The sequence below is a fragment of the Citrus clementina genome, unplaced genomic scaffold, assembly GCF_000493195.1.
Source record: "Citrus clementina cultivar Clemenules unplaced genomic scaffold, Citrus_clementina_v1.0 scaffold_2, whole genome shotgun sequence".
Taxonomy (NCBI): Eukaryota; Viridiplantae; Streptophyta; class Magnoliopsida; order Sapindales; family Rutaceae; genus Citrus; species Citrus x clementina.
In genome coordinates, this window is record NW_006262688.1 from 12666114 (window position 1) to 12678657 (window position 12544).

Consider the following 12544-nt stretch of genomic DNA (forward strand, 5'->3'; position numbering starts at 1 on the left):
TCATATTGTGAATGATGGGGAGACATCTCTTATGTGAATAAAACTTAAATTGCTCTGTTCCTTAAAATTAAAAAGTCAAAAAAGGGTATCTGAATGCAGGCCTATTAGTCTCTGTAATATTATCTATAAAATTATTATAAAAACAGTGGTTAAAAAGATAAAGCTGGAAATCAAAGCGCTTTTGCATCAGGTAGACCTATTATAGACAATATAATTGTGGTTATGAAGGTTTACATAAAATTAGATTAAGAAAAAGGAGAAAAATGGTATGATGGCTCTGAAGTTAGATATTAATAAGCTTGATGATCGCCTGGAATGGGATTTTCTAGCAAAGGTGATGCTAAAATTTGATTTTATTTTGCATTGTATTATAGCTTCTTCCTTCTCCGTGTTAATTAATGGAGTTCCATTAGGCAATATAATCCCTAAAAGAGGATTAAGATAGGGCTGCCCACTCTCTATTTATTTTATGTGCCAAAGGTTTTTTATGTTTATTACAAAATACTATTAGTGCGAACGTAATTCATGGTGTTGATTTTGGGCGACATGGTCCTTCCATTTCTGACTTTTGTTTGCAGATAACAGACTCGTTTTTTAGAAAGCCTCAGTGGATGAGTGCCGACACCTTAAGAGAATATTTGAGAAGTTCTCGCTTCTGGTTAGGTGTTTAATTTAAAGAAAATCTTCAATACTTCTTAGTCTAAATGTACAGGCTGATGTCTTTGCAAAATTGAAGGAGGCCTTCCAGCTGGAGGTCGTACCTCATCTTGAGAAATATTTCAGTTTGCCTTCAATGCTTGGCAGATCTAAATATCAAAATTTCAGTGAGTTGAAGGAAACGTTTTGTACAAGGTTAATCGCTGGAAATCAATGTTGTTTTCTAGTGACGATAAAAAGGTTTTGATTAAAGTTGTTGCCTAAGCGATTCTAACCTATGCCATAAGTCTTTTTGAGCTTCATTTAATCCTTTATGACAATATTTAAAAAATCATTGCAAAATTTTAGTGGGGATCCAATGCAACGGCAAGGAGTATTCACTGGATGGATTGGAAAAAGATGTGTGTGCCGAAAGAAGATGGTGGGTCTAAGCTTTCATGATCTCGGAGCTTTTAATCAAGCACTTCGTGGAAAGCAATGTCGGAGGTTGCTTCATTGCCCAGAATAATTAATAAATATTTACCGAAAGGGGAGTTCATGAAAAGTAAGTTGCGATTGAACCCTTCGTATGTATGGAGGAGTTTACTTTCAGGAAAAAAGGTATAGAGAATTGTCTAGATTGAGAGTAGGTGATGGTAAATCAATCATTGTCTACTCAGATAGATGGCTGCCAAGCCTCATATATTCAAGCTAATATCACCAAAGGGTTTGCTTGATTACAATATGGTTGCTGAACTTATTGATAGAAGGGGCTGTTGGAATGAACAACTAATCTGACAAAAGTTTCTCTTAGTTGATGTCAAGTTAATTCTAGAAATTCCTCTTCCTCATGCTTCGAGACAAGACAAATTAGTCTGGCATGATGATAAAAGAGGAATTTATTCAGTGAAGAGTGGTTATCAAGTATCTTTAATGATGAAACTTCCTGAGAATCTTTCTTGTTCTAATGGTGCTCAAGGTGGATTTAAGTTCTTATAGTTTTACTGCGTACCAAACAAAATTAAAATATTTTTTAGCGGGCCATCAACAACTTGTTGCCAATTAACGGAAATCTCTATAAGAGAAAAATCTTAACTGACTCTTGGTGCCCTAGAGGTAAACTTGGTTATGATACTACTATGCATGCTTTGGTGAAGTTCTCCTCTTTTGGTGCTTTATGGGAAATTACTCACTTAAGCTTCAAGGAGCCAGCCTGGACTCTAATGGAAAAGGGTAATATAAATGATTTTGGCTTGTTTATGGTGACAACCTAGAGTATTTGGAGTTGAGGAATAATTGGATATTTAGAAAAGGGAATTGTTGTCCGCTACTAACCTATAACAAAGCAGTGGATCTGTTGCATTCTTATAGATCTCTCTACAAGCATTCCCCAAATAAGTTGGTCTTGAGAGCAGACTCTTCCATTTAATATTGGTCTCTCCCTGATGTTTATTGGAATAAAATGAATAAATTATGATGGAGGATTGCTTGGTTTAGAAGCAATTATATGGAACTCCCAAGGAGGAATCATGGCTGCAGCAAGTTGGAGATATCATTTTCTAAATGATGTTGAAGCACTCGCTATTTATAAAGTTTAAAGATGGCCAAATTAATGGGGTTTTATCCTTTGATTATTGAATTGGATTAAAAAAATGTGATTAGGCTGATTACTAGCAAGTTTGCAAGCAGAAGTGAGATAGGATGGTTAGTTGATGAGTTTCAAGACCAGGCTAAGGATGTTGCTAATTTAGTGTTTACCTAAAGCATGTAATTCAGTGGCTCACAAGTTGTCTAAATTGGCATTGTTAAAGCCAAACTGTTGTCTTTGGTTGAAAGAAGCTCGTGCTAAACTCATGGCTTTGTTATCTTGTAATAATTGTTTGTCTGATTAAAGCCTTAAAAAGATTGTTATCTTACATAATTATAACTAAAACCTTAATGAATAATTATTTTCATTAAAAAAAAAAGACATGGGCCACAAAAATGACAGCAGGGGGAAAATATCATCTTCATTAGTAATTATTAGTTATAATTACTCTATCTCGCTCTCTCTCTCTCTCTTTCACTTATTTTCTTAAACTTCTTAAGTAAGTAAACTATCTAATTGATATGATTATTTTCATTCTCTCCCTAACATATTTTTGTTTAAGAAAAAAAGTTTTTGAATATAAGTGAGACCATTTGCATTTAAATAATTATTTTGAACATTCAAAATTTAAGAAATATTTTTGTTCCTAAAATATCATTAAAGTAATTCATTATCAAGGATAGCTTTCCAGTGCAGGCGCCCTCATTTTTTTTTTTCCATGTGAATACGTTTTTAAAACATAGGATTTAATAGATTCAGATTTTGATACTATTAAACCACACAGCTTTATAGTGCATTAAAAAATAACACTATTAAACTGCATGGCTTGACACAGATCCTCATTTAAAAAAGGGAAATTATCACTACACCACCTCTTTTTTTCCTTATGTTCATCCAACCACCAAAAACATTCTAACATGTTCTCTGCACCACATTTTTTTTTTTAAATTTGTATCAACTAACCACTTTTTAACTAACACCGTTAAATAATTTAAATGAAATGATAATTTTACCCCTAAATAAATTAAAAGACCATTTTATTTTACAAAAACTTTGAAAAATAAGAAAATTATAATTATAAAAATACTCATAAATTTAATAAAATAAATAAATCTCAAACAAAGGTGCTCAACTGATTTTTATTTCATTTAGATTTTTAAAATTTTAATAATTATTTTTATTAAAAAATTATAATTTTGCAAATTTTTAATAAAAATGACTGAATTTATTTATTAAAAATTATAATTTTTAAAATTTTATTAAAATAACTGAATTTATTTATTAAAAAATAAATCCCAAAATTTTAATAATTTAGGGGATTTTTATTAAATCCCAAAATTTTGTAATTATTTTTATAATTATAATTTTTATTTAGATTATTATTAAAAATAAAAATTCTAATTTTGGGATTTATTTTTTATTAAAATTAGGGGTATTTTTATAATTATAATTTTCTTATTTTTCAAAGTTTTTATAAAATAAAATGGCCTTTTAATTTATTTAGGGTTAAATTTGTCATTTCATTTAAATTATTTAACGGTGTTAGTTAAAAAGTGGTTAGTTGATACAAATTTAAAAAATAAAAATGTGGTGCTGAGAACATATTAGAATTTTTTGGTGGTTGGATGAATATAAGGCAAAAAAGAGGTGATGCAGTGATAATTTTCCTTTAAAACATAAGACTGCTCGCATTTGAGAATGATTATATATATCATTATATATAATTAGACAAAATGAATATTCTTTTAAATTTGCGTGGCGAGAGTTTGCGGGTGAAAAGGACGATTGCAATGATTTTACATGAACAAACAAACGTTTGATAATTAAGATGGATATATTCTATTAAAGGAAATTGAATTTAAGAATTCCCTTAAACCATGTTTGGACATGAAATAGATGGCGCTTTTTATGTCGTATGATAGGAAATTAATTTTGCGGAAAGACTTTAAAAAGCAATATTCAATCAAATTGCGTGGAGTCTTTAAGGGATGGATGCCGTAATATGTTTGATAAATTGACCAATTAGGTGTTTGATGAAATGCCAGATATTCAAATATTGGTGGAAAATCAACTGTCCTCAACATCGCATGAAGATGAGCATGCACGCAAGACTAATAGATGATTTAATTAAGAATAAGATTAACGATGTCAAAATAAAATACGTACGCAACAGCTTGTGCTTATCATTATATACTATTGGCGCTCTCCAAGTTACATTTAGTGTAACTTACAATAGCTAAAATTTATCTACTGGCTGGCCAGACATTATTTTATTACTTATTTTTGCACCGAAAATTTTAATTATAAGTTATAAAAAAAATATGTAACTCAGAAAAGCCCCTATTATACATGTAACTAATACAAACTAAGAAGTTAAAATAATAGAATCGATGTTTTGATTAAAGATTACATATTTTTATTTACAATTCTACTCTTTTATCACTTAATTTGATCTGTTAGTCAAAGTGAGGCCTAGCTCCCATCACCAGGAAAACTCACACAGCTGCACGCAAACTTGAACGAGGAGCACTTGGTTGAGATTTGGGGGATATGGGATGGGTTGAATAGGGTTCGTAAAAATTCAACTCAACCCATTATTTAATTGGTTGAGATAAGATAAACCTAATCCAATAAAATAAATATTTTAACATAACTTAATTCAACCCTTAAATCATCTGGTTAAATTGAGTTGTATTGGATTGATTGAGTTGAAGGCTAAATCAAAATTAAAAATTAAAAAAGTAAAATATATGAAAATTATTAAAATGAGATATAAATTTATTATAATATGAAAATTTCATTCACTATCTAGTGTTTGACTAAAAAAAGCTACAAAATCATCTTAAAATTAAGAAAATTTCAACAATGAGCTTCTAAACTTTATTTTCGACTTCCCACATCTCTTTTTTGAATTCTAAATTAAGACCTTCTACATAATTAGCTAGCATCATGTCCAATTACAAAATAAATGTGATATATAATTATGTATTGTTCAGTATTTAAAAAAAAGAAAAATTAAAACCAACTTAATTTTAAAATTAAACTTAGAAGATAATAAGATTACCTAAATGAGAGAGTGATTTTAGTTCTAAAATTAGAGTGTAGAGCAATACATACGAGAATGAATTTTTTCTATTAAAAACTAAAAAAAATTAAAAATTAGGTTAGCTATTTAGGGTTTAGAATTTTATAAAAAGAGTTAATTACGATGAATTCATCGAGCCCAATCCAACTTAATTATTAATTGAGTTTAAAAAATTTAACTCAATTAACCTATTATAATCCACTCATAAAAATAAATTAGATTAAATTGAATTGGATCGAGTCCTTAGGTTGGATTGGGTTAGTCCCTCTCTAGTTAGGACCACCACGTGGCTAACCAGACAAATAATTAATTAATACTGTTAGATAAGATAAGATATGCATGGAGTTAAAAAAAGATTAATTTTGAACATATATATAGCTTAATAGCTAGCTATATGATTCTGACCTGCACGGCACAGGTACAGAAACTTTTTTTTTTTTTATTACATGAGACTATTGCTCAAATTACAGTTCAAATTACAACTCATATTACATGAGAGTATAATTGATATGTACAATCATATATTTATACTGAGCCCTATTGATATGAATGCTGATATGACACCGCTCAGATTTTTAACCCTCTCAAATATTCGAGGGATGTCAAACTCCCATCCTGGGAGAAAGACTGTCTTCACTCGAGCTCAAGGGCTCCAAGAAAGAATATTTAAATTAAACCCCTACAATGCGACTGCGGAGGCTCGAACCCCTTCCCTCACATTTGTGAGGGAGGGGCTCTAGCCACTTGGGCTAAGCCCAAGTGGTTCAGGTACAGAAACTTACTTGCAAGCAAGTCGCGGTTGGTATGGTATTCGTCTACATTTTTCTGACTTCTTGTTAATAAATAATGGATTAATCATTTTCGGCTTATTAATTTTTCTCTCAAACTGTGTGAAACTGGGGCCAAAAGTAAATATCCTACCGCCACTAGACTACTAGAGGCTGATGAAGATGATTTAAAAATCAACTCTTTGAATCAACTGCTTTAATCGTGATGTAACCAATGTTTGGATTCTCTATTTCAAATAATAAAATAACAAAAATATCTTTGTCTTTCCTCAAACTGTCAACATGTGCATGCCATAAATTTATTGGAGTGTTGACGGGGCTAGCAAGCTCAAGCATATTTGAGGCTATTGGCCAAATTGTTTTAGTAAGCCACTTGTCCTTTATTCACCCAAATCTCAAAGCTCCACATGCAATTTTTTTTTTTTTTTATGTTATGAAAAATATGTAATCTTGATAATTGAGATATGATAACGGTTAACAGAGCCTTCAAGTTCCGTCAAAAAATATTATTTTTTTAAGCAACACTTATCACTAAGAATAGCTCTAAATAAGGGAGAAAATTTAGCATAAAAACTAACGTTACATCAAATATATTATAAAATTTTTATAAATGTTACATCTAAAGTATTATAGAATTTTTACAAAATAGGAAATCTCTAGTGTTATTCTATTGGTGGGATTATAGTAGTAAGACATCATAAGTATTATAAAATTTCTCCAAAAAATAAACCTCTACTATTACACTATCGGTGGGATTATGATAGTTTACATAGGGAAGGATAACAACTAAAGAAGTAGGAAATTAAACAATAATAAATTACCATTTTTTTCTTTTTTCATCTTAAAAAGTAAAGTAACTTAAAAAGTATATTTTTAATACTGACGGGCCAATTAAAACTGGTTAAAAACCAATCGATTAAGCTCTTAGGGGTAATAAATTACTATTGTTAATTACATTGAACTATAACTAAGCTACCAATTAAATAGAAAAACATTTTTCAATTTAGATATAAAATAAATACCAATTATTAGAAAATCTATAAAAGTAAAAAAAAAAATCCATCTTATAATAACTTTTCTTGTCTTATAATGAAGTTTTTTGTCCTATAATGATAGTGTGTACTAATTGTAGTACTAACTGTGGTAAGTACATCAATACTGTATCTTTTAACGTGGTACCTTCACATCTAATTGGCACAAGAAAATCCCCCAAGTTACTTATCAGCGAAGTCATGACTTTGTATTGTTTATGCATTATAAGTTTTATTGTCTCAGTGACAGTAATGGGAATATAAATTCTATGTAAAAATTATTGTGTACAAATTGATATCATTCAAATAATGATTTTGTACTTTTACCACCATTACATGGGTTCCACTTGGTATATTTTCATTCGCTGTAATAACTTTGACATTTTCATTTAGGTGTCTAACCAGTTTGTTGAATGATATATTAACTGTTCCAAAGAGAGTTTGTACATATATCTCCAGCATTGCTCTTACCAAAATAATAATAACAATAAATAAACTAGTGCTAAGTTAATTTTGATATTTGCATTTCAATTTTGCTACAATAACTTCACATTCTCTTTGGATTCGTTTGTAACCCGCAGTCACTTCTTGTTACAACAATAGAGAGGGGAACAATTTTGACACCTCAAGCTGAAAAAAAAAAATAGGGATCACATAGATTTTAGGGTTATTTTGGTTTGTTTTGTATAATAATTGTAAATTATAAATGATTAGAAGAAATATTGATATTCATAGGGCGAACTCAATGAAGGCCCCCGAAAGACTGCTTTGATATTATCTTAAGACTAAACTAATTTTAATTTGTAACTCTTCTAAGGGTCAGTTTGGGAATGCTGTATTTTTTAAAATAATTGTTGTTAACTGTGCTATAGAAATAATTAGTTATAAAGAGAATCAACTAAGTGTTTGGTAAATCTTATTTTAAAAAGTACTATGAGTTTTGAAAGTAATTATTGGTGTTTGGTAAAATTTACTGTTAAACTGCTGTGAGAAAACGAATAACTAATAAAATGTACATAATGTAGGATAAAATTTACTTACATATATAAAAACATGTACATAAAATATTTTTAATTGTGTATTATAATAACTTTAACTAAAAATAAAATTTATATCATATTGCTGTAGAGATCTTTTGATGTAATGTAAAATATAAAGAAGAAATAGAGAAAACAAAAGAATGAATGAATTATAATAAAAATTATTGAAATATTGATGTCGTTTCCAATTTAAATAAGGATAATTTTGAGTTTAGGTAATAATTTTAAGAATATTTATGAAATTTTATTAAAGTATAAAATTGATTATCAAAATCAGAATTTAAAAGTTACTCATTTCCTTCTTTTCAAAATCAGTTGCAAGAGAGTTGATTTTGACAAAAATGATTTTGATTTTTTTTACCAAACACCAAAATTAACTTTAGACTTTCAAAATCATTTTTAAATCTCCCAAAAACAATCTCAAACGGGCTCTAAGTTTTCAATTTTTTTAAAAAGTTGTATGACATATTTAAACCACGTTGAATTCTTTTGGATTTTTTTAAAATTTAGCCTAATATTCATGATTTATTGGACTGGTGGGTCTATTAAGCCTTAATTTTATATATCATTAGGTCTTAAATGCATAATATTTTTAAAAAATATTCTTATTATTTTAATAATTTTCATCATATAATCAATAAATTTTCATTTATATTATTTAAATGAATCGTTCTTATCTCTAATTCCTCTATGTTTGTCATTATTTGTATTCATATAGATTTAATGTCTCCCATTCCTAATCGCTACCTTTTAGCACTAAGAAGGAAGATTTCCTCTATAATTATATTTTGATTAGGATGAAAAAACTTACCGAGTTTCCACGCAAAACCAGCCTAGACCCTAATCCCTAATAGACTTCGACGTCGCTGCTACTGACATGCCACAGTTATTCTTTGCTTTTGTCGTCGTCTTCAAAAAATTTGTAATTGAATTTGTACTATGCTTCCTTTAGATTAAATTCCTGTGTCTGTAACTGTTGATATCTATCCTTTGTTACTATATCCTTACAAAATCTTTCATTTTCCTGTATTTTTAACTATTTGTTAGCACCGTCACTAATAAAATAATAAACAACAATAATTTTTATGTTGATATTTTACAATTCTAAAAATAATCATACAATAATAGCCCTATATTTTATTGTTTAGCCTGATACATATATTTATTATTAAAAAATTATCATTCGTATACTCTATATTTGCTCTGTTATAAAAAATACTACAATACTTTGAGGGTGTATCAATCATCCACCCTTAGTTGACAAAATGTATCAGCTAATCATCAAACTGTTAATTATCGTTTGAAAGTTAACGGAATTACAGTGCATTGACGATTTTACCCTTAAAAATTATCACTTGTATACCCTTAAATTCTCTTTTTATTACTTGTATACCCTTAAATTATCACTTGTATCATATGAAAAGACCAAATTACCCTTATGACATCATCATACTTAAACGGCAACTAACGGTTTGGTGGTCAGTTCATATATTTTGTCAACTTAAGGTGGACGATTGATACACCCTCAAAATATTGTAATATTTTTAATAATAGAGTAAACTAAGGGTATACAAATGATAATTTTCCTTTATTATTTTGTGATATAGCCCTTTCAACTTTACTAATTTTGCTTTTGTATTATGCTCGCGGTTGAGTAAATTATTGAGGGACCCGATTATGATTGAGTATATCCTACAGCTTTGTCCGACTCTTTTGACAAAAGAGGAAAAAAGAAAAAGGGGGGGGGGGGGGGAGAGAAAAAAAAAAATTTATATAATTTTGTCTTAAAGGGATTGGTCTTCCAAAGTTAGCTATATATATATATATAATGTTTGGTATGGAAACATTAAACAAATTAATTTGAAAAGGGACACGAGTATTATACTTGGGCGACTATAGGTAAGTATTGATTGAACCAAAAAATTATGACGCAAAAATGATACGCTAACTATCTAAACGAAATTGACTGAGTGATTTTGATTGATACATTAATAAATGAAGGTAATAAGAAATCAGTTTCAGTCATCCTTTCGTCTCGGGACAAGTACATACACAAATAGCCACTCTAGCTTCCAATGAATTGATTGGCACAAACATGTAAATGTCAATTAAAGATGGAACATTACAAAAAGATATACAATTTGAGACAAATTTGGAATACCTTGTCAGCAATAGAATGCTGGTTACTGCTTAGAAATTACTCGTCGGTTATAAATTCTTTGTTGAATTATTACGATATGTATCTCTTCGTCAATTGTATGAAAAGAGAGAATACACACGCACATACAAAATATAAATATGGTACGAATCAAACAAACGGAAGTTAAGGTGGTATTCAGTTCGCAGAAATGAGTGGAGAAAATATGGGAAGAAAAGAGAAGAAAGAAGAGAAAATGTCAGGAGAATTCAATTTATGTTGTCTGATTTTTTTTTAAAATTCCAAGAGAGAAAAGAATTTAAATATTTTTGTTTTCGAGGCTTTTAATGTCTAATTTTAAACTTTTCAAGATTTAACTAAATAAATTTGTTTTGTTTTGTTTTTAAATAAATCACTGTTTAACACAAAATAAAATATCAATAACTGTTATTATTTAATCAATTTATGTTGGCACCCTCTCATATTTCTAATTTTTTATTTTTAAAATTATTAACATAAAAAATATCAATAATATTATTTGACAAAACAAGTTATAAATAACAGTTATTTAATTAAAATAAACTAATTAATAGAATTTGACCTCTTAACTCTTTGGTGAAGGATCCATATTCCTAAATTTGATGAAATTTAAATCTCAATTGAAATTGAATTCCACCATTCTATTGCCAGCTGAACAATGGAAGGGGACAGAGAAACCAAATCCTTTCCTCTCCCCTCATCTATCACCATTCACCAAGTTCCAACCGAACACAAAATAATAGCGGTAAATTTTGGAGCTAGAATTGGAAATTTTTAGGAGATTATAGAGGTAGCTTTTTGGAAGTCAAAGCCTATATATAATAATTTAGACTGAAATGTCAAAATATTAACAATTATTGGCGAAAATGACAATATAATATATTTTGTGGGTTGACATTTTGAATTTGCGAGAGATCAATACTGGAATTACTGTTTGTCTCTTTCTTTTCATAGGCTTGACTAGAGCCCAACCGTGTCGATGTCAAAATAAACTACGAGTAAATAACACTAGTTAACAATAAAATAGCGATTTTTCATAAACTATTGATACATTAATCAATCATTTCTGTTTCGTGCACTTAATTTTATTTCCTAAAGATAAGGACGACGGTATTTTAAAATATAAATAAATTAGAAAATAAAACCGCGCTTCACGCGGCTTTGAAAAAAAAATTTAGTATTATCTTTTTTTCTTACTTTACACTTGATGAAACTGATAAAAAATATGAATTGATTTTTTTTTTAAGATGAGGCAGCCTTATAAAAAACAAAAAAAAATTATTAGTCAGTAATACAAATAAAGAAGCAACGCAAGATAAAGAATAAAATGAGAGAATATATTATAGAGTGATTTTATTCATTCCAATTATGTGTGTACAAAACAAAAAGATGAGCTCTTCTTTTATAGTTGCATAATCACTTCATGAAATTAATGAAAAATTATGGATCATAATTACTTGTGAGATAGTGGGAGTTATAAGGAAGCTAAAGGTTGCTAATGGGAGATAGTGAGGAAACTAAGAGATATATATTATGAATATCTACATTTATTTTAATAAATTCATAACACTCCCCCTTGGATATTAATTACAAAGAATGTGCCTCATTAAAATCTTTACATAATTGTTATTGTGTAATAACAATCAAATTAATTATGAGAAGATGAAAAGCCACATCTAAAAGAAAATTTCTCTATTTATTATATAATAGAGAATATAAAAAGATGAGAAATGGTGATGCCACATCATCTTCTCAAGTCCCAACTTTATATATATATATATATATATATATATATATATATTGGACATTGGACGACAAATTGACTTATATTAATTGTTCGTAAAAGACATAATTATTACACAACTGAATAAATATCATTAATGTTCGCTTTCACTTAAATAAAAACGTCATTGTATGTTGACTGAAGTTTTGTCAGTGCAATACTGGAAGCTCACAAGTTTTTTTTTTTTTTATATATATACTGGTTACACACCAGATTACTGTATTGCACAGATATTTACAAATATTTACAACTGTTATCACAATAGTACACTGATATTTAAAATCAGATATACCTAACTGGGACTTATATATATGATTACATTAAATTTTATGAAATACATGCTCAGATAAATTGCCCTTACAAACGAGGGATGCCCCTACTTTACTTGCATTTCGTAAGAAAGAAGAAATTATAAAT

The 12544-nt window shown here is 28.8% G+C and overlaps 1 protein-coding gene across 1 annotated transcript in view; it reads left to right on the top strand.

The window, feature by feature from the left end:
• Positions 1 to 271: 271 nt before the first annotated feature.
• LOC18052768 (coumarin 8-geranyltransferase 1b, chloroplastic) overlaps positions 272 to 12544 on the top strand; it is a 20813-nt gene continuing 8540 nt past the window's right edge. Inside the window, exons 1-2 of the mRNA XM_024190761.1 lie at positions 272 to 334; positions 713 to 852. Of these exons, the coding sequence (XP_024046529.1) occupies positions 272 to 334; positions 713 to 852 (203 nt within the window). The remainder of the gene's footprint in view (positions 335 to 712; positions 853 to 12544) is intronic.